The sequence below is a fragment of the Bufo bufo genome, chromosome 7 (genome assembly GCF_905171765.1).
Source record: "Bufo bufo chromosome 7, aBufBuf1.1, whole genome shotgun sequence".
Classification (NCBI taxonomy): Eukaryota; Metazoa; Chordata; class Amphibia; order Anura; family Bufonidae; genus Bufo; species Bufo bufo.
The window spans coordinates 143798248-143825705 of record NC_053395.1 but is presented as its reverse complement, the minus strand read 5'-3'; the positions used below and the strand labels follow the sequence as shown (position 1 = coordinate 143825705).

Sequence of the window (27458 nt, the reverse complement as noted above, 5' to 3'; positions counted from 1 at the left end):
GTTAACCCCTTCTACTTAGCATCCCCACTGCAGCCACCCACCTCCGTTGCTCTAGGCCTCTGCTGGAGTCACCAAGCGTAGGCACATCGCAGGGGAACGTGGCTAAAGACCAGAGATGGTTGCTGACCAGTGACTATGTCGGACGATTTTTGTATAATAGCGCAGGCATTGTCATTAACCCCAATTGAGTGTGCCCTTGCCTAGTTAGGGGGGGGGGGGGGGGCGGGACTAGAATTCCACCACAACAGGGACTGACCCTGGAAGGGTTAAAATGGCTAGAGATGCCACAAGGTAGGTGGCAATGCCTTAACCGTACGTGCGCTGTGAAGGTCGAGCAGCCACTTCCATCTTTGTCAAGGGGAGTGCAACCTTCTCGCCTTTCCCCATTGCCCTCATTGTGGAGCGGGCCCCTGAGTGATAATAAATGAGGGAGGGGGAAGAGGGTTAATACTTACCTATTCCCGTGTACTCATCCTGCCGCCATCTTCACCCTTCCTCTTCTCCAGCAGGGTCACCCCTTCAGCTACTGGCACCGTAGTGGCAGGACACTGGAAGGGGGGGCTTGGACGGGTGACCCTTCTGCTGGCGGGATGCAGGGGTGCGAGGCTGCCCTGGTCCACCTTGTCTTCTTGTGGGGGGAGGAGGCAGCATGGCAGACCAACGCTGGTGTGCTCCCTCCCAGGAGAACAGGGAGGCTAGGCGACCACTGTTTCCCACCTAAAAGAAGAGACAAAAAAATAAATTAAAATGAGGTCTTGCCTCCTATTGACACTAGGAAAAAAACTGAATCTCTCCAGGCTGAAGGAGGTATAGCTGCCAAGGGAGGAGCTAACAGCTTTTACTACCGTAGTGTTAACGCCTCCTAGAGGACATAGCTATACCCACAGTTCCTGTGTCCCCCAATGAATATGGGCGAGAAAACAAGAATATAGCAAATATTCAAGATTATTTTTTTTAATCAGTACACATGATCCCTTCCTGCTTCTAGCTTGTGGGCCAATGAGAAGGCTGCAATATCTTTGACTTTAGGTGTAGTGTTGATTGCGAATTTTCGTAATATTATATTTTGCTATATATTCTTGTTTTAGATTACAAATATTCTAAAACGAATATATAGAAATTATTTGAAAGAAAATAGAGCAATTTATATAATAGTGCTGTAATCTTCTGCCCAATAGTTGTAATTTTTTTCTCATCTGAAGTTCAGATTGGAAACAAATATTCGCAAATTCTCGAAGTGCTGATATTCGCAATTCGAATATTCATGATCAACACTACTAGGCGACTGTTTCCCAAAACCTAAAAGGGAAAAATAAAAATAATAAAGTAAGTCACCCTGCATTAAGCAGGGAGGTCTGCCTCCTACAGACACTAAGCTAAAAACTGACATGCTCTCTCCAGGCTGGAGGGGGTATAGCCTGCAGGGGAGGAGCTAAGTCTTTTCAACCTAGTGACACCTAGTGGCAGCAAGCAGCTATACCCACAGTCCTGTGTCCCTCAATGATACGAGGAAAGAAAAAAAAAAAAAAAAAATTATATATATATATAATATATATATATATTTTTTAGTTTCTTCTATTCACTTGTACTGTTTATACTCTGATATTTTCAGAGGATGGCCGAACATGTGGAAGTTAGACTTCACCTATCTGACATTGGTGGCATATATGCCTCAGATGACCAAGATGAGACAACCTCCCCTTTAACCACTTCCTGGGCTTAATCTCTGAATCTAAAATGCTGGTCTTCATAAATGCCCTTCAATATTTGTTACCCCAATTATGGTGTTTACAACCACAAATAGTGTTTCTGTAAACTGCTGTATGGGCACATGGCAGGGCACAGAATGGAAAGAGAAACACATGGATTTTGGAGAGCAGATTTAAATGGGATAATTTTAAGTTGCCATGTTGCATTTGAAGACCCCCTAATTCATCCCTACAGTAGCAACACCCAAAAAATGACCCCATTTTATAAACTACAGGATAAAACAGCTTTATTGGTACTATTTTGGGGTACATGATTTTTGATCACTCAAGATTATGCTTTGATGCCAGAACAGCCATTTTTTGGTAACTATTTTTTCAGCATTCACCTGACAGTATAGATCATGTGTTATTTTTACAGAGCAGGTTGTTAGACAATACCAAATGGGTTGTTTTATGTTAAAAAACAAAATAAAAAAAAAAAACACACGTTTGAGTCTCCATTTTCTGAAAGCCATATTTTTATTTTTCTGCAGATTGTCTTGTGTAGAGGCTTGTTTTTTGCAGGAAGAGCATTTATTGAAGACATTAGTACATGAATTTTTGAACATTAAATTTTACTTGTGGCAAGGGAACTTATTTATTTACAGAATTCACCTGAGGGGTAGGCCATGTGATTTTTATAGAACAGCGCATTATGGACGTAGCAATAACAAATTTTTATTTTTTAGTAAAAATAGCTTGATGAAGGGAAAGGGGCACTTTACTATAAACTTTTTTTATAACACTACTTTTCCACTTTATACATGCTGTATTGTACTACATTGAATGTAATACACGGACCATGCCTGTGAGCCCCAGCCTGGTGGTTGGGTCTAACAGGCTTCTGTACACAGAAGACCCCCAAGGGCTTTGTGTGGCCTGGGATTGCCATGGCAGCCCTTAGCCCTCTGTCACCACAGCAGTCCAATGGAGCCCCTCTGCGAGCCTCTTATGTGCCACAGTCAGCATTAATCTTGCCGGCATTTACAGTGTTGCTGGTGGATACAGCTGGGCCCCTGTATTGACCAGGTGTGCACAGCTCCGGTACCTGCCCTTTCAACATGACGTACTATTACATTAAAATGTGCCAAGTCACTTGCTGCTGATGTAATAGTACATCACTTGTCGCCAAGGGGTTAAATAAGTTGTGTTACAGGGATATTGGGGGTTTTACAATACTGACAGACCTAACATTTTTATATTGGGAGGCCTGACTTTTGGCGCTCCCATCAATCAGCTGTGTTCTCTTCAATGTCTACCTACACATCTACATTGGAGAGGAAACTAATCGCCATGCACCACCACTGCAATTCACTGGAATAGGACAGCTGATTGACAAGGGTGCCGAGAACTAGAGCTCCTTATCTGAAAAAGATTACCTATTCTAAGGATAGGTCATATCTGCAAGCACAATGACTACGTTATGCAAAAACAAACAACAAACAGTATGTCGTCGAATATGGCATTTAATTTGCAAATAGTTTCCATAACAAATATACCAAATCAGAGCCATTTTAAACTTTAATAGAAAACCAGGGGATAAAACGAATTGTTAAATTTTTAAAGGCCTTAAATTACATTACAGTAGAAAATACAGGAGGTAGAGGGTAACAAAAATTTGAGTCATGGATTCATAGCATTGCTATTTAAAACATGGTTATTAAAACTAAAAACATGTTGACCAAAAAAAGGGGGGGAAATAAATGTGAGTGATGAAAGCCCTTATATCATGCTTGATACAGGAGGTAGGATGTAATAACCAGAAAGACACATAATTGAACGAGTTTTTTTTTTTATCTACAGCTCCTGTGTTTGCTCTGACAACACTTAGTCACCCTCTTCATTTTCAGACTCAGATTCTGCAAAAATAAAAATAAAATTTGTTTTAAAAATTGACCAAGAAACAAACCACATTTAATAAAAACCAAAACTGAACTCCCTATTCTGCACCGTGTGCACAGTCCTTTCTATCTCACATTTGTAGACATGCCTAATGTTGCCAGTTGTGCAATTAGAGATTTGTACCAATTGTCAAATTTGAAAAACTGTACATGGAGCAATATTTTGACCACTGACTGCAGATGGGACAGTGGCTCATACAAGTACAGACTTAAATGAGCCAGCAGTTTGCCTTGCATATATCTTTGGCTACAGCCAGTCTTTTATCTAAACATTATACAAGAAAATAAAGCGTTCCCACTTTATGGAAAAACAAAATGACTTGAGGAAACCAGTAAAAAAATAAAAAAAAAAGTGTTATTCTATTTACCCATAAACTGGAAATAATGCTTTACATAAAGCATGTTGCACCTGGAAATTATGAATCTCTATGGACAGCTGCAGTGAGGAGTTTTACAAAGATGGCCAAGGGCCAATGCCATCCACATGGAGTGGACCAGAGCAGGTTTTCACTGTATCCACTTATCTGCACCAAATTGTGCAGATTTTAGATTTCACCCTCTGCACCATTAACCTTCTGTGGCTTTAACATCTGCACTGCATCAAGTTGTGTGGATATTGTGGCAGAATATTGCTGCAGTGTGTGGATGATGCATTGTAAATTTCATTCACTGTGCTGTAGGTTTTCCCCACATGCAGATCTGCTGCAGAAAATCCACTACGTGGCCAAACCCTTACTATTATGCCTCATTCACACGTCAGCGTTTGGTCAGTGATTGTAGGCCAAAACTGGGTGCGGCTCTAAACACAGAACAGGTGCAGATCTTTCCATTAAAACTCATGTTGGTGGAGGCTCCAATCCTGGTTTTGGCTCAATTAGGGATGAGAGATTCGATTTGCATAAAACTTTGTTCTAACACTGTACAGAGCAGGAGCTCCATACAGCATTAGACTGTATTGGCCCTGATGAGCTGATGTAATTGCTTCGCGAAGTCTCGTGAGACTCGCGTAATACTTTCATAAATTAATTTGTACTGTAAAAAAACAATTTCCTGAACTTCAGACTTCGCGAAGCAGTACATTCGGCTCATCGGAGCCAATACATTCTAATACTGTACGAAGTTTTATGCGAATCGACTTTGGATGTTTCATCTGAAGTAGATTTGCTCATCCCTACTCAATCACTGACCAAAACACAGACGCTGAGGCTTTAGGCATATGGACAGGATGCCAGGAGACTATGCATATTTCAAACATAAGAGGGCCTTCTTAACCAGAGCTAAATTTTTCTCCTGCCAGAGCATGGAACTCACTCGTCTGAAAGGGGCCCAAATCACATGCTATGGCATTTTTGTCCAATACATTTTTTTTTTTTTTTTTTTTTTAAGTGCCAGCATTTACTGGTGTTTTTACTTACATACTTTTCTAGCTGGGATGGGGGAATCTGCAGTCCCAATTCCGTTTTTATACATTATTTTACATAGCAAGGTGTAGAAAGGGATTTCCCTGAAATACAGACAGCTTGAAGGTTTGGGTCTCCAGCTTTCAGTCCACTCCCCCAAAAATCTTCTAAACTGACTTACACCAAACGCAAGTTCAGCTTTGATTCTGGTGGTAGCTCCTAAAAAGTCTTAAGCTGTTCTTACAAGACTGTTTAGGAGAGGGGGATGGCAATGGGAGCCAACCAAGCTCTGAGGACTTCACTGTGAGCAGCCAAATATACTGTATAGAATGCCTAGAGGACCTTTCACCTGGATATCTATAATCTAATCATTATACTACCTTATAGTGCGTCCTCCAGTGATTTCTTGGCAGTTTTTTTTTTCCTCTAAAGAACCCCCTGTTTGTCCACTGTGGTCCCCATTTCTTTTGGCCCCTCGGATGCTAATGAGGCGACTTTGTTATACTAGGCGTGGACTTGAAGTTCTCCTGGGAGCGGTTATCTTCTCCCTGGCTGTGAGCGCATCCAATCAGAGTTCCCCGCTCTTAGCCAGGGAGAAGGAGCTCAAGTTCTCACGAGAAGATAACCGCGCCCAGGAGAACTTCAAGTCCATGCCTAGTATAACCAAGTCACCTCATTAGTGAATGAGGTGTCAAAAGATACGGGGACCACAGCGGACGAACAGGGGTTTCTTTAGAAAAAAATTAAAAATTACCAAGACATCACTGGGGGACGCACTATAAAAAAGTTAGTATAATTAGATTAGAGATATCCAAGTGAAAGGTCCTCTGTAAGCACCATATTGCCTTTTAGCACGCCAACAATTGGTTTCCTCCAAATTTTCAGGTAAAATCTAAAAATACCTTCTTCGGCATTCTTGAGCCATTCAACAAATTTTTTCATCTGCTCCAGAAATACACTTTTTCCTTTTGCAATATGTGCATCTTTGTACCACTTCAGAATGGGCTCTTCACTTAGAACTTCAGCTAAAAAGGAAGACCGATTAACAATGGGTGAACACTCTAAAGATAAATGACATTTACACTTTAGTGCAGGGACAGTGGTGTGAAGCATTTTTGTAACATACGTTAAGGTAAGCTTCTTTTCATACTAGAAATCAGGGTGTAAAAAGTCTTACTAGCAAAACTCGGAGCATGGCTAAGGAAAGTCTTCAGTTCTACTGAGCGCTCAAGACAATTGTGTGTAGACAGTCAGATCAGCAGGGTGATGGGCAATGATAGTTAGGGCACATGTACATAGGGGCTGGAGTAGTGGGAAGGGCCAGGTTGGAAACAAATATGTTAAACAGTCGTCCTCAGAACTGAAGACAGACTCCATAAAACAGAACAATCAGCGCTACACACCTCTTTGGGTGTCTGTGATAAGCTTTAAACTAACCAGCAGAGTCTGATAAAAGAATGTAACCCTGCGCTTAAGTGCTCAGTGGTAGCCCAGATCAAGTCAAGTCCACATATAATGGCAATTTCCCCATCTTCTGATGCTTCAGGGCCTCTGTACAAAGTGCTGTGGATACTGTTCCTTTATGTGCACCGCTGTAAAGCACCTCTGGATAGACCCTAATCCAGTTATTTTTCTGCACCGCTAACAGCCAGCTATGCAATGTTTTTCTTCTATACTACATCCATGTGGTCCTCATGTCACAACTCAGAAGGCAAGCTTGCCTCACCTGCATCTTTGTAGTGACAACCATACTGTCTCATGTCAAGCAGTACCAACTACCACTCTGTTTAACCCCCTTAAGGACTCTGCCCTATTTCACTTAGACTTATCCAGGCCATTCTGAGATCGTTTTTTCGTCACATATTGTACTTCATGACACTGGTAAAATGAAGTAAAAAAAATAAATAGAAAAGAAAATAACCAAAATTTGTAAAAAATTGCAAATTTCCAAGTTTCAATTTCTCTACTTCTATAATACATAGTAATACCTCCAAAAATAGTTATTACTTTACATTCCCCATATGTCTACTTTATGTTTGGATCATTTTGGGAATGATATTTTATTTTTGGGGGATGTTACAAGGCTTAGAAGTTTAGAAGCAAATCTTGAAATTTCAGAAATTTTCAAAAACCCAATTTTTAGGGACCAGTTCAGGTCTGAAGTCACTTTGCGAGGCTTAAATAGAAACCACCCAAAAATGACCCCATTTTATAGACTACCCTCCTCAAGGTATTCAAAACTGATTTTACAAATTAAATAGAAAATAGAGATACAATTTCAAAATTTCACTTTTTTGGCAGATTTTCCATTTTAATAATTTTTTTCCAGTTACAAAGCAAGGGTTAACAGCCAAACCAAACACAATATTTATGGCCCTGATTCTGTAGTTTACAGAAACACCCCATATGTGGTCGTAAACTGCTGTACGGGCACACGGCAGGACGCAGAAGGAAAGGAATGCCATACAGTTTTTGGAAGGCAGATTTTGCTGGACTTTTTTTTTGACACCATGTCCCATTTGAAGCCCCCCTAGAGTAGAAACTCCAAAAAGTAGCCCCATTTTAGAAACTACAGGATAGGGTGGCAGTATTGTTGGTACTAGTTTAGGGTACATATGATTTTTGGTTGCTCTATATTATACTTTTTGTGATATTTTTTGTCCGACTTTGGGACTTCAACTTTTGGGGATCTAATCCTTTACAATGCATTCCAATACTTCTGTATTGGAATGCATTGGCTGTATGAGTAAATACAGCTTCCGGCCTGTGAGATCCAGGGGGCTGGATATCACAGGCAGGCAGCGTGCTGCCTTTCATGCCATCGGGTCCCCCCCACAGCCGCATAGGGACCCGATGGCATCGCCCGCCACAGGTAAAAGCCACAGGTCTGAATTGACCTGCGGTTTGCGGCGATCGCCAATACAGGGGAAAGGGGTCACATACACCATCCTATTCCTATTAACCCCCGCCGCAAGCTACTTTTAAACTTAGGGCGTACCAGTATGTCCCAAGTCCCTAAGGGGTTAAAGGGTAACTTTTTTAATGAAAACAAATAATTTTAGCATATGTTACTGCTGCAGCAGCATTATGCATAAATCAATCTTTAGTTTCTTCACAAACCACTGTTTTCCTTGAGTTTTTCCTTTCGTTATGGCCGTTTAAACATTTACAATATGAGGACCTTCTCAAGATTGCTCCTCTGCCAGAAGCTCCCTGACAGCCAATCAGATTGGATTACTGAGAGACACGCCTCCGCTCTGCATGCCTGCTTTAGGCTTCAGTGTGAGGGACTGTCTTCTGTTTATACTAAAAGGAAGACCGACAAGCCCTAGCAACAGCCTTTTAAGGGAGCAGTGGAAAGGGACAGAGGACATTAATGAAAGCTATTATAAGGTAATTACAGATCTTTTGACAAACTAACTCAGGTATACATGCCTAGCTCTAACTAGTAAATAAAAATAATGACAGTTACCCTTTAAGTTGAAGGAACTAGTGCCAGTGAAAACTTTAGCAAAAATGGCACTCTGTTCTCATGTCAAGTTCAGGAGGTACATGAGCAGCTGTATTTGGTGCCTACTGTCCATGAACAGAAGATAATATTTCATTGTAGGCTACTGACAGAAAATCAAGTGTAGTGAGGTATTGTGAGGCCATTCTGTTAATACGGCTTACAGAAAGAAAAATAAATCAAATCCTCTAGAGTACATTAGGTAGCATAAAAAATAAAAAAAAGAAAAAAAAGCCATTTCTTTGAAGTACTTTTGAGACTCAAGGACTGTATTTCCTCCTTCCCCTAGTAATGAATCATGGCAAAGTTATTACTTTCCATGTACAAATAGTTTGGGAAGCAACACCATTACACTTACCTTTGTAAAAAAGCACCACAATTTTCTGGAAGGATTTCATGAAGTGAATGTTGTCATAACAATACTCCTGAATTTTCAGCAGCAAAGTCAGCTCGGACTGACCTTGTGTAGTAAAGGCAGCAAGGAGAGGGCTGTATTGCTTTAAAAAATTAAAATAAAAGAGAAAATGGTTATCAAATGTCTATTTTTTTCCAACATCTGCATTGCTGATACATAAACAATTTATATATTTATATTAATGATCTACCCTCAATAGAAGTCATAAATATCAGGTAGGTGGAGGTCAAACTTCCAGCACCCCCGCCGATCAGCTGTTTGAAGAGAAGGCCATGCTCTATGTCAGGGCTGGCCAACCTGCGGCTCTCCAGCTGTTGCAAAACTTCAACTCCCAGCATGCCCAGACAGCCTACAACTATCAGCCTACAGCAGGGCATGGTGGGAATTGTAGTTTTACAACAGCTGGAGAGCAGGTTGGCCAGCCCTGCTCTATGTGAACGCTGCCTTATCACAGTTTACTTGCCGTCGCACCGACAGCGGTGAGCAGGTGTATACGCCTAAACAGTCCCACTCACTTCTATCAGACAGCCCTTTCCTATAGAAGTGAATGGGATGGCTTACATGCAATTATTACACCTGCTCACCGCTGCAGTGTAACAGTGAGAAGGTAAACAAGAGCAGGAAGCGCTTGCATGGACTCTAGCCTTCTCTCCGACCAGCTAGTCAGGAGAGAAGGGAGCCAGGAGTCAGACCCCAGCTGATCTGATATTGACGACCTATCCTGAAACGTAAAAAAGGTTTTTATGTAAACAGGCCAATAAACTTTCAATTGAGTATGCCTGGCGTCAATCTCCTGCAGTAATGTGTTTTAAAAACGAGAACTCTCCCTGTTCTCACCGTCTCAGCACTCAGACATCTACCAATAAAAACTTGATTTAATGCTATAAAATATCAAAAGTTTTCACAAGTACAGGAACACAATTGCACAAGATCACTACCTCTGTACCATCCCTTTCCCATTTACACAATCTGGGATTAGAGTACAGAGTAACACTTCCAGACGTGGGGAGAAATAACCAGTCTTTAGAACAGCAACTATTAAATGTTTAGCAAACTTTGGGTCCATTCACACATCCATGGTGTATTGCAGATCTGCAATACACCCAGCCGGCACTCCGTAGAACTCCCTATTCTTGTCCACAATTGCAGACAATAGGACATGTTCGGGCCACACTCTGGAAATGCGGAGAGCACTTAGGGTGCTCTCCCGCATCTCTTCCAGCCCCATAGAGAATGAATGGGTCCGCAACCGTTCCCAATATCGCGGAATGGATGCAGACCCATTTGTAGACATGTTAATGGACCCTTAAAAGGGGTTGTCTTGATTCAGTAAGTGGCCTTTATCATACAGAGAAAGTTAATACAAGCAACTTAATATACCATTATTATCCAGATTGCTTCCTTTGCTGGCTGGATTCATTTTTCCATCACATTATACACTGCTCGTTTCCATGGTTACAGGCCACCTTGCAATCCAGCATTGTGGCCGTGCTTTCACAATATAGGAAAAAGAACTAGCTTATGTATGCTCCCATGGTCCTGGCCACCAGAAAGACTGATGCTTTTTCCTAAAGTGTGCAAGCATGACCACCCCTGATGGATTTGAGTGGTCTGTAATGATGGAAACTAGCAGTGTATAAAGGAATCCAGCCAGCAAAGGAAGCAATATCTCTACATGATAAATGCAATTTGCTGAAGTGAGACAGCCCCTTTAAGAACAAAGGGCAACAGCACACAGCAAGGGTAAAAGGGTTCTCCAGGGATTTTTATTTTTGTAAGGGCTCTTTCACACGAGCGGATCCGGTGCAGGTAATCCGCTGCGTGAAAGAGCCGAGCATTAACATGACTGAATGCTCCGTGCCTCTGATCTTTTTACTACAAAATCAGTGACAGCTTTAGCTCACTGATTTTGTAGTAGAGATTAGAGAGGCACGGACCATTATCAATCATGTTAATGCTCCGTGTCTCTGCTGTCCGGAACAGGGCTTGGCTCTTTCACGCAGAAGATTACCCGCACCGGATCCGCTCGTGTGAAAGCCTAAAAGAACGTGTAAGATAGCAAGAAAGCTTTACTCTCCTCCACCAATCCCCAGCTGCTGCTCTGGTCCCCATCTGCCAGTTGTTGGCTGAGGAAGCAACGCAATAGTGGAGGAGAGTAAAGCCTTATTTTTAACATGTTCTGGCTTAGTTTCTCTCTGGAAAACCCCTTTAAATGTTGAATGTTGGCATGGCTTACAAGAAAGGTTCCCAACTTTTTTTTAGCTCAAGGGACACTTTTCCAAATATAACAGGTGTACTGTCCAAGCTACTAAAAATGAAAAGTCCACTGACAGATAACAGTCACAAGGATAATGCAGTAACTCATTTCACAAATGTACTTCTGATGTCAAAGTTATTATATCTGCCCCATACAGGGGGCAGTAACATAGGTTTACACAATCCAACCCACTTCTAAAGTTAGGCCTTTTAAGGCTCCTGACAGACTACCTATCCTCAGGGGAAGTCTTTAATATCTGATCGGTGCGGGTCTTACACACCACTCCCCCACCATCACCTATTCCCTGCAGCCTACAGCACAGGAACTAGCACTCAAAAGAAAAAAGGGAAGCACTGCTCCATTCAAAGTGTAGTGGCCGCGGTGGGTTACTGCAGATCTGCTCCCACTGAAGTGAACAGGAGTTGAACTGCAGTAACCAGACACTACCACTACACTTTGAATGGAGCTGTTCTTCCCATTCAATTCAAAAATTAAAATCTTTCGCTCTTCATTGGGGGACCCAGAAACTGTGGGTATAGCCATGTCCTCTAGGAGGAGTTGACACTAGTAAAAGCTGTTAGCTCCTCCCCTGGCAGCTATACCCCCTCCAGCCTGGAGAGAGAGCTTCAGTTTGTGTATACGCAGTAGGAGAAGCAAGCCAACCAAAAGGGGGCGAAGAAAAATAAAAAAACCCAACCATGCCAAAGACCCAATGGGGTTCTAACCAGAACAGCCACAGCTGTGGTTGAACAACAATACTGGGTGGGTGCTGTGTCCCCCAATGAAGAGCGAGAAAGATTTTACTGGTAAGTTGTACAAAAATCTCCTTTTCTCACCCATATTTATTGGGGGACACAGGAACCATGGGATGTCCAAAAAGCAAGACCACGGGGAGGGAAAAACCACAGACCCATGGAAGCAAGCGTCCCTGCTGGCATCTAAGAAACTGCCACACGCAAGACCATGCGGCCCAAGGCAGCGTCTGCTGATGCACAAGTATGTACCTGTTAAAATTTTGTAAGGCGGCTACTTGGTCCTCCTTACATACAACTGTGCAGCCGAAGCGCGATTCCTCTGAGCCCAAGATGCGCCCACCGCTCTGGTGGAGTGAGCCGTGACACCCAAGGGCGGAACCCTGTCCCGGGCACAGTAAGCCTCTGCAATTGCAGCCTGAAGCCAACATGCGATTGCCACCTTGGAGGCCACCAATCCCTTGCTAGGACCCTCCGGAATGACAAAAAAGGGAGTCCGTATGGCGAAAGGGAGCGGAGGTTGCTAAATAGATCTACAGAGCTCTGACAATATCCAAGTGATGCAACTCCCTTTCCTTAGGGTGTGAAGGAGAGGGATACAGAGGGAGAAGGACAACTTCCTCGTTGATATGGAAGTCGGTGACCACCTTCGGAGGAAAGGAAGGAACGGCCGGAGAACCGCTTCATCCTTAAGAACCAGGAAGGGTTCTCTACAAAAAAGCACCAACTCAGACACCTGTCTGATGGAAGCGATAGCCACAAGGAAAACCACCTTCCAGGACAGGAGTCTGAGAGAAATCTCCCACAGAGGCTCAAAGGGGGAAGCCTGGAGAGCTAAGAGGACTAAATTCAGATCCCAAAGTGGTAAAGGAGGACTGTACGGAGGAACCGTATGTGCCACTCCCTGAAGAAAAGTCCTTACGAGCCCGAGGAGAGCCAGAGGGTGCCGAGAAAAAAAAAAAAGAGCAGAGACCCCTTCAGAAAGCTAAGGCTCAAACCAAGGTCCAACCCTGATTGAAGGGGGGACAGGACCGTAGGGAGCGAAAAACGAAGAGGAATGTTTCAGTTTTCACAGAAACCCAGGAAGGACCTCCAGGTCGTGTAATAGATCCTGGACGAGGCAGGCTTCCTAGCCTGAATCATAGTGCAGATAACTGCACCGAAAAACCTCTTCGTTTAAGAATGGCGGTTTCAATGGCCACGCCATCAAATGAAGAGACCTTAAAGGGATTCTGTCACCAGGTTTCACCCCCTCCAGATAAAAATATGGTTATGTTCAGGGAGCTTTCACGATTCCTAATGTGGTCTTATAAATGTAATCTGCAGGCTCATTTTGCTAAAAAAAACCGCTATTACTAACCTGTCATTCAACAAAATAAGGTGCCCAAGGGGATGTAAATTGATCCAAGCTGCCGCCCGCACCCGCCGCGGTTCGTGCCCAGCTCCACCTTTCCCGACCTCAGCGCCGCCTCATAATCCTGTGTGATGCCTCCGGCTCTCCCTCCCTCCCTCCTTCTGCTCTAACATCTCACGCGTGCGCACAGGGCTCTGCCTGATGCGCCCGTGCGGACTTCTCCGTTCGGCTTCATAGAGCGAAGTGCGCATGCGCCAGCACTTCGCTCAATCTCTCGATGACCTGCACACTAGCAGAGCCCTGTGCGCACGCGCGAGATGTTAGAGCAGAAGAAGGGGGGAGAGCCAGAGTCTTCACACAGTATTATGAGGCGGCGCTAATGTCGGGAAAGGCGGAGCTGGGAACGAACGGCGGCGGGTGGCAGCTTGGATCCATTTACATCCCCTTAGGCACCTTATTTTGTTGAATGACAGGTTAGTAATAGCGTTTTTTTTTTTAGCAAAATGAGCCTACAGATTACATTTATAAGACCACATTAGGAATCGTGAAAGCTCCCTGAACATAACCATATTTTTATCTGGAGGGGGTGAAACCTGGTGACAGAATCCCTTTAAATGCTGATGTTAGACTGGTCCCTGCGAAGCAGGTCATCTGAGTGTCAGTGACCAAGGAACGTCTCCCAGAAGGAGAACGAAGTCGGCGTACCACGCACGACGGGGCCAATGTGGGGCGACCAGGAACGTTGGAATGCCCTCCATCCCGATTTTCCTTAGAACCCTGGGTATGAGGAAAAGACGTAAGGAGGGAGAACCCCTGCCAAGGGGAGATTAGGGCGTCCACGCCGCAAGCTTACAGATCCCTTCTCAGGAGAGGAAGGTGGGAAATTTCTGATTGAGCCTTGAGGCCATCAAGTCCACATTGAGGCGACCCCAACGCAGCCAGATCGCCTCGAACACCTCCGGGTGCAGGGACCACTCGCCCAGAACTATCGTCGTCCTGCTGAGGAAGTCTGCAGTCCAGTTCTCCACACCTGGGGTGTAGATTGCTGAAATTGCCAGTACACAGGACACCGTAAGATCTGGGCAGAGTCTTGCATCACCGTAAGCTGCGTGTCCCTCCTTGGTGGCTGATGTCCAGAGTATGCAATGGCTACGCCAGAAGCCTCATACTGTAGGAGCCGGAATGCCCCCCCATGCAAAACTTAGGGGGAGGCTAGGGGACATCCAGTAGAAGCCATGATACCATACTGCCCCAGGGAAGTAGGCTAATTTTGACCACCATTGAACAGGAACAACCGCCAAGCCAGTGTCAGGGTAGAACCCCTACCTGATGAGGGCTGTCCCACTGCAGCGACTGCAAAGCTAGGACTAGCGTAATATCTACAACTGCGGAGGAGAACACGCTGCTGTAGCTAAACCAGAGTGCCAGCATAACCACTTCCATATCAGGAATGGTGGACAAAGAATATAGAGTCAGTGCAACACTCAACTCCTGGAACGTAATCACAATATTATGTGCCATGGTGTACGCACTACATATTGTTGAGGACACATACTGAAACAGCAGATGGCCATGGAGATAGGGGACAGTAGGACACAAGTGTTGCTGGGTAACCCCGTGATAGGAGAGAGGTTGTCATATTTATGCCCCAACCAGCAGCGAAGAAAAAGATACAACATGGAAACAGCCACAGTATCCACTGGCAGCACCCATATACCACTAGATGAAGAGTATGGATACTCGCTACGCCCCACTTGTAGAAGGCAAGGCATCTAGAGCCATGGCATAGTTGAAGTGCAGCATCCAGATGTGTACTCATTCCACACGTTAGCGGATCACTAGTGGAAGGGAGCAATGTAACCGGAAGCATAGTGATGGCCATGCGACAGATGAAAAGGCCCCCAGTGGTAGGGCTATACTCCGCTGAAGGAAGGGGTAGCCTGACAGTCAGAACCGAGTCAAACGGTAGTGTAATTATCCCACCAATGGAAGTGGGTAATAGACTTTTTTTTTTAAACTGGGATGCCCACCTCAACTGGGCAAGAGGCAGAGGAGTTAAATTCCTCAACATTAAAGCCCCGCAGATAGAATCCATATAATTCTGTGCCAGCCTCAAGATAAGGCTGACCAGGAAGGGTTAATTGCCTGAGGCTGAGGCTCTGTGAGCTACTGTGGGAGGGGAGGCAAGGCGGGAAGAATTTGCGCCAGACCGCCCCCCTCACCAGGGATGAAGTGCAGGCTAGTAGGCCACAAGCCAGGGCCTAAAGATATGAGACACAGCCGACTGTACGGCCGGAGCACTGGGGGCTGCAGACAACGCTGCAAACGCGCTTACCAGACACAGCGCATCACTGTTGTGCTCCCCGGAATTCATGAAGGGTCCTCCCGCAGTGAAATGCGGCCACTTGCGCACACATGCCGAAGATGTGGCGCAGGCTGGAGTGAAGACGGGGCCCAATTTCAGTGCCTGGACCCAGTGCTGGCGCTAGCCTCCTGGAGCGGTGTGCTTCTAGGCGCCCACTTCCAGGGGTGGATTATCGCTGGGGAGATCAGCGTTAGTCTGTAAATACTCCATTGCGCAGGCATTTCTCCGCTGCACTCCCTGCAGCCGGATCAAGCGTGTGCACAGTCGCCCGCTGTGTTTAATAGCGCCTGCGGGTGACATGGCCATTAACCCCCTATGTGCCCGTGTACAGTCGGCACACACGGGGAGGGAAGAAGCTGTTGAAGTGGGGCTAGTGATAAATAATGCCCATGTCTGGCCAAGGAGGGAGAGGGAGCTGGCAATGAAGCCCATCTGCTTGTCAAATAGGAAGGGAGTTAACATACTCACCTAGTCCCGTACTCGCCTTATCTTCCTCCTCTTCACCCTCCCTAAGTGGGCCTATAAGGTCACCTTCTCCAGCAGGGTCACCTCCTCAGCAGTTGGTACCAGAGTGGCAGGAGACTAGCATGGTGAGAGGGTCTTCTCTTTTGGACCTAGGTGACCACTTGGCTGGAGGGATGCAGGGGAGCGAGGCTGCCCTGGTCCACCTTGTCTTCTGGTGAGGGGAGGAGGCAGCGTGGTGAGCTCCCCTGGGGAGAACAGGGAGGTGAGGCGACCACTGCTTCCCACCTAAAAGTTAAAAAAAAAAAAAAAAAACCTTCAGGTCTTGACTCCTATTGACACTAGAAAAAAAACTGAAGCTCTCGCCAGGCTGAAGGAGGTATAGCTGCTAGGGGAGGAGCAAACAGCTTTTATTAGTGTCCACGCCTCCTAGAGGACATAGCTATACCCACGTTTCCTGTGTCCCCCAATGAATATGGGCGAGAAATTAATGATTTATCATGAGTATGGATCATCAGTCAGGAGCCTGGAAAACGCCTTTAAGACTCAGTTGGGTCACAGCATTGCCTGCAGCTCTGTACAAGTGTTGAAGATCAATGTAAAAGGATTATAGAGTCTACTTGGATGATTACCTTCAAGTGTTTGATGGCTTGCTCTGTAACCAGCTCCTCTTTTTTATTCCATTCCACACAGCTCATTACACTTGACCACAGGATCCCAATCACAGTTTGCTCAGAGATGTTTTTCTTCATTTCTTCTTTTACGTAAATACTTATCTGAAGCGTAAGTATATGGTTAGCTATACTGCAGACACAAACAGTTAACACGCAAGAACCGTTGATTACCTCTTTAAGAGGCTCTCCTCGGGAAATCATCTCTTGTAGTTCTTTCTGAAGCTCCTTGCGAGCACCAATGGTCTGTTGATTCTTCACATATTCTGCAAGCTCCTTCAGTCCCGCATCAGTGAAATATTTTGTAAAGTGTTCTAAACTCTGCTTGTTTGCAGGGAAAAGTTCCTGAAGAGAAGATGGACATTAACAGTAGAAGCATTATGCCTCCTATTCATGGTAGAAACTTGCAAACACCTTAAGACACTGCAGATGACAAGTTTCTAGTACATCCAGCCCTTGGCACTAAAAATACAGCTCATGCCATGAACTGAAATACAACCATGTGCCCTTACGTTGCATCTTTGTGTGTGTTAAACAGGACATGAAAGGACCAAATAAAAGGTGAATGCGAAAAATAGAATCTTACCATAAGTCTGTTGTCCATGTTAACCTTACGAAGGCTGCCAGCTACTGCGTTGATATCTTTTTCATTGATCCATGATTTAAATAGTTTTACTGCAAATGCTGCTGACACACCTGCCAAAAAAAAAAAAAAAATTATATAAATAAGTTACTTGCTGAGTATGTATAGGTGTGGAATACAGTACTTCTACAATATTAATACACTCTGGGATGGCCAATGTATGCGAAAACTAGCAACTTGTCGCATGAAAATATGACATCCCAAAATATATGGGGGGGGGGCAGCAATATATAAAAAAAAGGGAGGGGGGGGGGTACATGGCAAATTGTAACATTTACGTACCACACCAAGGCTCATCTATGCACATGCAACTCTAGGGAAACTAACCCCCCCCCCCCCCCCCCTCATAGTTGTAGTATTCCTGATAATTCCTACCTTCTTTAACCAAGTTCTCATTGTAGAGACTGTTGAGAATGGATGCAGAAAGATTCCCGTTGGCCAGAAGTATACCAGTGAGCATGGCCAGCTTATTCCTCTCAGACTCTGAAAAACCTTTCAGAAACAGCAACAGCTACAAAACAAGATGTTCAGATAGTTGTGGTTAGGGGATCATAACATGCTAATCAAAAATCAGATACAAAACATCCTGCACAATGTAATAAGTGAAAATGGGGAAGTATACTGCTCAAAAAGAAAGGGAACACTTAAACAACACAATGTTACTCCAAGTCAATCACACTTCTGTGAAATCAAACTGTCCACTTAGGAAGCAAAACTGAGTGACAATAAATTTCACGTGCTGTTGTGCAAATGGGATATACAACAGGTGGCGATTATAGGCAATTAGCAAGACACCCCCAATAAAGGAGTGGTTCTGCAGGTGGTGTCTACAGACCACTTCTCAGTTCCTATGCTTCCTGGCTGATGTTTTGGTCACTTTTGAATGCTGGCGGTGCTTTCACTCTAGTGGTAGCATGAGACGGAATCTACAACCCACACAAGTGGCTCAGGTAGTGCAGCTTATCCAGGATGGCACATCAATGCGAGCTGTGGCAAGAAGGTTTGCTGTGTCTGTCAGCGTAGTGTCCAGAGCATGGAGGCGCTACCAGGAGACAGGCCAGTACATCAGGAGACGTGGAGGAGGCCGTAGGAGGGCAACAACCCAGCAGCAGGACCGCTACCTCTGCCTTTGTGCAAGGAGGAACAGGAGGAGCACTGCCAGAGCCCTGGAAAATGACCTCCAGCAGGCCACAAATGTGCATGTCTGCTCAAACGGTCAGAAACAAACTCCATGAGGGTGATATGAGGGCCCAACGTCCACAGGTGGGGGTTGTGCTTACAGCCCAACACCGTGCAGGACGTTTGGCATTTGCCAGAGAACACCAAGATTGGCAAATTCGCCACTGGCGCCCTGTGCTCTTCACAGATGAAAGCAGGTTCACACTGAGCACGTGACAGTCTTGAGACGCCGTGGAGAACGTTCTGCTGCCTGCAACATCCTTCAGCATGACCGGTTTGGCATTGGGTCAGTAATGGTGTGGGGTGGCATTTCTTTGGAGGGCCACACAGCCCTCCATAGGTAGCCTGACTGCCATTAGGTACTGAGATGAGATCCTCAGACCCCTTGTGAGACCATATGCTGGGTTCCTCCTAATGCAAGACAATGCTAGACCTCATGTGGCTGGAGTGTGTCAGCAGTTCCTGCAAGACGAAGGCATTGATGCTATGGACTGGCCCACCCGTTCCTCAGACCTGAATCCAATTGAGCACATCTGGGACATCATGTCTCGCTCTATCCACCGTCACGTTGCACCACAGACTGTCCAGGAGTTGGCAGATGCTTTAGTCCAGGTCTGGGAGGAGATACCTCAGGAGACCGTCCGCCACCTCATCAGGAGCATGCACAGGCATTGTAGGGAGGTCATACAGGCACGTGGAGGCCACACACACTACTGAGCCTCATTTTTACTTGTTTTAAGGACATTACATCAAAGTTGGATCAGCCTGTAGTGTGTTTTTCCCACTTTAATTTTGAGTGTGACTCCAAATACAGACCTCCATGGGTTGAAAAATTTGATTTCCATTTTTTTATTTTTGTGTGATTTTGCTGTCAGCACATTCAACTATGTAAAGAACAAAGTATTTCAGAAGAATATTTAATTAATTCAGATCTAGGGTGTGTTATTTTTGTGTTCCCTTTATTTTTTTGAGCAGTGTACATGGCTACATAAAAAAATAAAAACGACACTAGAAGCAAAACATATGGACTACGCCCTCATTCTGATATGATACAATCTGACTCAGCCAATATATTTTGATAAAAACACATCTCTGCCTGCCTACCATTGCCAAGGTGGTCTCAGTCGGGCAGGTTTAGGGTTCTTTCACACTAGCAGATGCCATACGGGTAATCTGCTGCGTGAAAGAGCAAAGCCCCGTTCCAGACAGCAGAGAGAGCAATAACATGATTGATAATGCTATTTGCCTCTGATCTTTTTACTACAAAATCACAGCGAGATAAAACAGTCACCAATTTTGTAGTAAAAAGGTCACAGAGAGGCAAAGAGCATTATCAATCATGTCAATGCTCAGTGTCTGCTGTCTGGAACGGGTCTTAGCACTTTTTCACGTTGCATATTCCACGCACGGGATCAGCTTGTGTGAAAGAGCCTTTAGAGTAGGACCTGCCTGACAGACCACCTTGCCGCGGGTAGGCAGGCACAGATGTTTTTTAAATCAAAATAAAATGACTCAGCCAATACATATCAGAATGAGTGCTTAGTCCATATGTTTGCATCTATTGTGTTGCTGCATTATTGTGATTCTTTTAGGATCATATAACATGCCATTACAGAGTGATTGTCAGCTTAAGACATGACAAAAGCTGGCCATATACATTACATAGCTGTTGGCTGAACCATCGTTCATCCCAAAGCCATATATCCAAATCATCCCACACATATGCAAGTTCAGCCGAGGATGCACATGTAGTGAATAGGGAGAAAGCCACCGCCATGATTCCTCTGGAGGACCCTTGTTTCTCCATTAGCAAAAGCATTGTGCAAATTAATGCAACATACCCAATCATAATGCCCCTCGACATTAGGGAGAGTCAAGAGAACACCATACACAAGGTTGATGTTCCTGGAGGGATACACCAAATGGAAAAGGATTTAGGAAAACTAGAGGAATGGTCAAAAATCTGGCAACTAAAATTTTATGTTTAGTGCAAGATAATGCACCTGGGGCGTAAAAACCCAAGAGCAGAATATAAAATCAGTGATACAGTCCTAACATCAGTATCTGAGAAAAGGGATTTAGGGGTCATTATTTCAGAAGACTTAAAGGTAGGCAGACAATGTCATAGAGCAGCAGGAAAGACTAGCAGAATGCTTGGGTGTATAGGGGGAGGCATTACCAGTAGAAAGAGGGAGGTGCTCATGCCGCTCTACAGAGCACTAGTGAGACCTCATTTGGAGTATTGTGCCCAGTACTGGAGACCATATCTCCAGAAGGATATTGATACTTTGGAGAGAGTTCAGAGAAGAGCTACTAAACTGGTACATGGATTGCAGGATAAAACTTACCAGGAAAGATTAAAGGACCTTAACATGTATAGCTTGGAAGAAAGACGAGACAGAGGGGATATGATAGAAACTTTTAAATACATAAAGGGAATCAACAAGGTAAAAGGAGAGAATATTTAAAAGCCTAAAAACTGCTAGAAGAGGACAGTTTTAAATTAGAGGGGCAAAGGTTTAAAAGTAATATCAGGAAGTATTACTTTACTGAGAGAGTAGTGGATGCATGGAATAGCCTTCCTGCAGAAGTGGTAGCTGCAAATACAGTGAAGGAGTTTAAGCATGCATGGGATAGGCATAAGGCCATCCTTCATATAAGATAGGGCCAAGGGCTATTCATAGTATTCAGTATATTGGGCAGAGTAGATGGGCCAAATGGTTCTTATCTGCCGACACATTCTATGTTTCTATGCTTTGACGACAGTGACATGTCCTCCATATTCCACATGCACTGCTAAGCTGAAAAGGGGATTTTCAGGGCATCTCCTACACAGCGTAAAAAGCACTGACAGAACATCGATTATTCCATTGGACCCACAGACTCCAATTGGCGCGTTTGGTCCGCACCAGGGACCACAAAGCTGTGCATTCTTCCTTAGTTTTTGACTGACCCACAATCCGTGAGAAGAAAAAAAAAAAAAAAGGATGTGTCAATAAAACACATTAAAATAAATGTATACATATTCTTGTGGAGAACATGGACAGCAGTATATTTGGAGCCCTCAGATAGTCTGCCAGTAGATATCTAATGTGTACTTGGGGCCTAATGTGATATGGTTCATACCTTCTTGACCTCGTCTTCAAAGCCTTTCTCCAGGTATTTATAACGTCTGATTAGCTTGTTAAAAACCTACGTTAGAAGATACAGAAAAATGGTTCAGAACCATGCTTCCAAAAACAAAGCCTTAGGCTTCTTTCACACAAGTGTTACGGATTCTCTCGGTCTATTGAGGAAAAAGAAAAACTGTTTTGCATGCAAGTTCGGTCAGTTTTGTCTGCGTTTGAGTTCAGCATCTCTGTGCAGGTGCAATCAGTTTTTGATGTGCGTTTTTCACTGAACAATCTCCTAGCAACCATCAGTGAAAAACGTATTGTACCTGGATGCCTTTAGTTTTTCACTGGAGCCCCATTCCCTTCTATGGAACCAGAGTTGCATGAAAAACACATAATATAGAATATGCAATTTTTTCCTAAAGGCAGAAACGATGCATGAAACGCTCGCGTGCACAGACCCAATGGTCAGGATTCAGTCCCGATACTGTGCGTTTGCTTCATGTATCACATCAGATTGAAAACTCGCTTGTGTGAAAGAGGCCTTACAAGTGTCTTTAAAGTTAGCTACAGACCTGAGCAAATGCTTGCATGGTCTCTAGATCTTCTTGTGCAGTAAACACACAGACATTGGTACGGATCACGTCATCGGCCAAAGTACCACCTGGTGCTAAAAACAAACATCCAATGCTCAGTTATTCCTGCAGTGCTAGACACCAGACTATAGCCGTGCATTTTATGTCAAACTATAGACAGAAGATACCACTGATGGTTTTATACAAGCCGACATACCCAGCATCCCACCGGCCACCAGGATGTCAAAGAGGGTCTCAGCATAGCGGCGGTAGTCGAGCTTTGCTCCTGAAGCATCAAGAAACTTTGCTACTGCTTCCAAATCGTTGCCAGTTTCGTTTAAGCCTTGAATAATGCAGTCTTGAAATTGAGTAGGGTCAAACCTCTCCTTTTCATCTACATTAGAAAAAAAAAAAAAAAAACATTAAAAACAAGCTAGAAAATGCAGATTGACAGCACAGGCCACAACTTACATTTTTATACTGCAACAAGCACAACTGCTTATCAATTACTGCGCCATGTAAATAGTGACCTGGTTGGTTCAATGGTTAAGTGATCAGTAACTTTGCATTAACAGATTACTGCGCCATGTGTGACTAGTGACAGTAGGCTCAGTGACTGAGTAACAGTGCAATTCTCAAGTAACTAATTGCTGCTCCATGTGAACAGTGACCGTTGGTTTACCGACAGGGCAACAAATGCAGCTATTTAGCATCCACTGGGCCATGTGAACAGTATCAAAGGAGCTTCTATGACTGAGCAACAAGTGCAACTGTTTAGTAACCAATTACTGTATCATGTGATTTGGTAACTTACAACTATTGTTACCTGTAATTTTGAATTTGCTCCCTTTTTAGTAGGATTTTATACCATAGGCAAGGGTCACTATTGTATGTTCCCTGTTTGGTTTTAAAGTCTTTACGATCTTATCAGATGTTGGAGATTCTCTGTTGACTCATGTTCATCACTTGTGTTTTCCACCCATCCTCCGTGCATCTGGGACCACAGCATGCAAGCTGTATAGAGACTTCTCATTTCTACTGACCACTATGATAAGCTATGGCTGTAAGACTGTTCACATCAGGCCCGCGGCCACTAGGGGGCCCTGTGAGAGGCTCCTGGTACCTTTTATTGGTTGCCAGCAGGGCCGCCACCGCACGGAGGAGACTGAAGGAACAGCGAATACAGCGCTCCCAGCACTAGCTGCACTCACCGCTGGTCCTCTTCTCTATGGCTGCAGTATTTTTTGGGACAGAGGAAGGATCTGTGGGAGCGTGTCAGGCAAGGACGCAGGGCCTGTGTGAGAAGAGGACAAGGCACTGAGGGCTGTGTGGAGCGGCATAAGGAGGAGGAGCAGCTTATCTGGAGAGGCTTCAGGCAGCTCTGACCTGTGAGGAACTTTCTTCAGGGAGTATAAACCATAATGTACATGTGCTGGAGCCTGTGCATGAGGGGGAGATGCTGTGTGGAGGATGGGGGTGCTCAGTGTATGTGGGCAGAAACTGTCGGCACTACTGCTGCGCTATGACCTGGCGCTGTGTGATGTCAGGACATTGTCCTGGCACCAGTGTTGCACTTAGTGCTAAACCAAGAGCGACGGCGCCTGGAGGAGGAGCAGCAGAGAGGAGAGCATACACTGTATGTGGTTTTTCTTCTAGTCTGAGGGCTGCATTTAATGGAGTGAGGTGAAGGTTATAGGGGGCGACAGGGGTCTGAATAAATTTGAGGGCTGATCTGTATGAATTTGGGGGCGGATCTGGATTAAATTTGAGATCTGGCCCAGAGGTCTGCATTAATTTGGAGATCTCATGTGGGCTCTGTGTTAAGGGTTTATCTAGCCGTGTAGAATTCATTTTTGAAAACCGATTTAAAATGTTTAAAAAAATAATAAAAAGCAGGGCTGTGGAGTCGGTAGATAAATGGTCTGACTCCTCAGTTTTTGGTACTTCCGACTCCTCTGTATTTAATATGCAAATGTATTTTATATATTCCTTGAAGGAAAGAAAGGCAACATACATGTCATTACCACAGAACTACTGGCTAGGAAGCTGCTGCCTTCTCCTTTGTGTGCTGATCTTCTGCTGAAGATCGGGCAGTGGGGGGATCCAGGAAGGGGCATTTATTGTAAAACATGATTTCCCTAGTAGAATCCCATAGTCATGTTTAAAGTTTAAGCTAACAATCTGAGTTTACAAGGTTTTATAGCCTTAGCTAAATGACAGCAGTTTTTCAAATGGTTTACAGCTTCAGTCTTGACCTATTGACTATCCAATCCCTTCACTTATACAAGTGTCTCTAGTCCTGCAAAAATCATATTTACTTAATCCGTTATCAGTGAGAGGCTAGGTTAACCATGGACGCTGCGTTCCCCGTAACAGCGGAACACAACGGAAAGTATAAGTATTGCCGCTCCTTAACTGTGCGTTGCGTGCCATATAGGGAAGCATATGAAAAGCATGCTTCTTCATGGTCACTTAACGTGTTAGTTTTGCGGTAACGTGACGCACTGCATGCATTGGCCTTTATTCTTACAGTAGAGAAGTACCGTATTTTTCGCAAAAATGGGGGAAAAATAGAAGTGCATCTTATGGGGGCAAATGCTGCGACCATCCGGTGAATAGGCTGAGCGGGAGGAGGGGCCGGCATCTGTTTCTGTAATGGCAGCGGGGCCTGGTGCAGTCACTGTATTCTACTACACCGGGCCCCGCTCACTGTAGTATACGGTAATCATATCTAACTTGTGGGTATCGTTAAAGTATTCCAATCATCTTAAATCTAGCGCTGTACTACTTACTACTAACTTTTTGGCAGTCAGGAGGCCGGGTGGGCGGTCGTAGCGTAGCTCACTACGTCACGCGCCTGCTCCGCCCACTTTATGAATGAAGCAGGCATCGGGCCCCGCTGCCATTACAGAAACAGATGCCGGCCCCCATTCACTACACAGGGACACTGTTATGGGGGAGGGGGGGGGGGGGGTCTGTGGATGACAAGATAAGATGCCCCCCATAACAGTGCCACCCACAGACCACCATTAGTTCAAAAGCCACCAAAAGCACACCTTTTGGTTAAATATTTTTGGTGCATCTTATAGGGCGAAAAATACTAATTAATTATAACTTTGTGAATTGGGACATTTAAACTTGTTTTTTTTATTTATTCCAATTTAAATCTAGTAGGAGTCGGTTCATTTTTTGCCGACTCCAGGTACCCAAAATTGCCTCCGACTCCTCGACTCCGACTCCACAGCCCTGAATAAAAGTAGTGACACATCTGATTCCTGCCGCACTTCTTCCACTACTTCCCGTATCCTCACTGGTCTATGTACTTCTATGTCCCCCCTCCACTGAGACATGAGACCACAAAAGTTTCACGACTTATTATGTTATCATGTTCTCAGCAGTTTGAAAGTAAATGTAGGCACATGGGGCAGCACCGGGCATAGTATTGGTGGACACTACAGGGCAGCAGTGTAAAAGAGGGCAGCTATATAGGGGGGTTATTTGCTATACAGGGTCGGGATGGACTGCAGAAACAACAAGCCTGAGTCAAAAGGTATCAGCTGAATTCCCTGGTCCCTAATGCAAAATCTGTAACAGACCTCATCTACCCTGTGTCATTTATTAATACTGGTGTCTTTATGTGACAAAGGGGGCTGCGCACCCCTGGCTGAAGAAGTCTGCGCATGAGCTTCTGGAAACAAACTCAAAAGAAAAGGAAAGTGAACAAACGGAAATCTGTGGAAACATCGCCTGTAAGTCACTGGGTTTACCTTGGGTAACTGATTCTTTTAAAATGTGTTTTTCGTCTTCATTAGAAAGTAAGGTCACTTTAAAAGTGATTGGTGGGGGGCACTTTTGTATTGTTCGCCCTGTTGGCAAAATTCCCTAGAAACATAGTGAAGAAAAATTCTGTACCAAGTGTAGGTGATGTGGGTGGCGCAATATGTGGATGGGGCGGGGTGTGGCTTAAGGGTGGGCGGGGACACAGGGGCCCCCACGAGTTGTCAGTCCGCCCCTGGTTCACATCAGGTTTTTGACCCACATTTCACATGATGTATACGTTAAACGGATGCCACACAGACATCCATCACCACAGGATTCCAATGTTTAAAAAAAAAAAAAAAAAAAAAAAACACATTTAGTTTTTGCTGGACTCTACAGCGTGGAAAAGCAGAGCATTTTAAACTTTTGTTAGAGTGTCTATGTCATATATCTTCTATATGAAAAAGAATCTTCATATAAAAGAGGATAAAAAAATAATATATTATCCTTCAGGCGGACATAAAAAACGCCTCTAAGTTCTTTTTATCAAGTATCTTAATTTGATTTGTGCAAGCAGTGAAACAAAGGAACAATTGTATATGCAAAAATATATAATCGATTATAAAAACAAATATAAAAACAATACAACTGCAAAACAAATGATGAAGTTACAAAATAATGCCCAAAATGTACCACACGGTGGTGTTAACACACCCCTATCTGATCAGCACAGTATGATTTATTGATTCATGACAACCAGTGTCATACTTTTAACAAACGGACTCATATACCAAGAGAAACTTAGGATCTTCTGTTATCAAACAGGCTATAATAATAAAACACGGATTTACAGGAAAATAACTGTTATCCCTTGACTCTGTTTTCCCTATGACCAATCAAAAATATATGATGATATTAATATGATAAAATATTCAACTCAGCAATCAGACTAAGGAAAATAACTTTCCAAGGGTTTAGTCCTCTTTTTAAATAATGTCAGATCTTCCATTAACAATATGCATCTTTGCTAAGAGAATAATCAGCATTATGGAGGCACCTAACACTATATATTCCCACAGTATGGGAACTCTTGGCTATATACCGAGAGAAATATCTTATTAATATCACGAGTAGTAAACAAAATATACGTTACCGGGTCAAAGGTAGACAGAGTTCAGATGGGACCAGTTCTGAAGAACTTTCCTAGTAATCCAAAAGAATAATCCAAGTTTCTTCTGGTAAAGTTTTTCTTTTTGATTGAATGAATGGATGGATCAATGGATATATGGATCTTTTTCTCTAGCTCTTTTTTCTCTTGCTCCCCTTTAAGGCTGGGTTCACACTTGAGCGTTTTAC

At 44.1% G+C, this 27458-nt stretch overlaps 1 protein-coding gene and 1 non-coding gene across 2 annotated transcripts in view; both read right to left on the bottom strand.

The window, feature by feature from the left end:
• Nucleotides 1-266: 266 nt before the first annotated feature.
• Nucleotides 267-391, bottom strand: LOC121009070. Its single transcript, XR_005780681.1, has one exon. It is a non-coding gene; the product is annotated as a U6atac minor spliceosomal RNA (small nuclear RNA).
• Nucleotides 392-3256: 2865 nt separating this feature from the next.
• The window catches only part of BZW1 (basic leucine zipper and W2 domains 1), a 38415-nt gene continuing 14213 nt past the window's right edge, over nt 3257-27458 (bottom strand). Inside the window, exons 3-12 of the mRNA XM_040439736.1 lie at nt 22561-22737; nt 22344-22438; nt 21782-21847; nt 17852-17987; nt 17420-17529; nt 17008-17178; nt 16795-16938; nt 8916-9054; nt 5952-6074; nt 3257-3607 (exon numbers count right to left, since the gene is read on the bottom strand). Coding sequence (XP_040295670.1) covers nt 3576-3607; nt 5952-6074; nt 8916-9054; nt 16795-16938; nt 17008-17178; nt 17420-17529; nt 17852-17987; nt 21782-21847; nt 22344-22438; nt 22561-22737 — 1193 coding nt within the window. The 3' untranslated portion in view covers nt 3257-3575. The remainder of the gene's footprint in view (nt 3608-5951; nt 6075-8915; nt 9055-16794; nt 16939-17007; nt 17179-17419; nt 17530-17851; nt 17988-21781; nt 21848-22343; nt 22439-22560; nt 22738-27458) is intronic.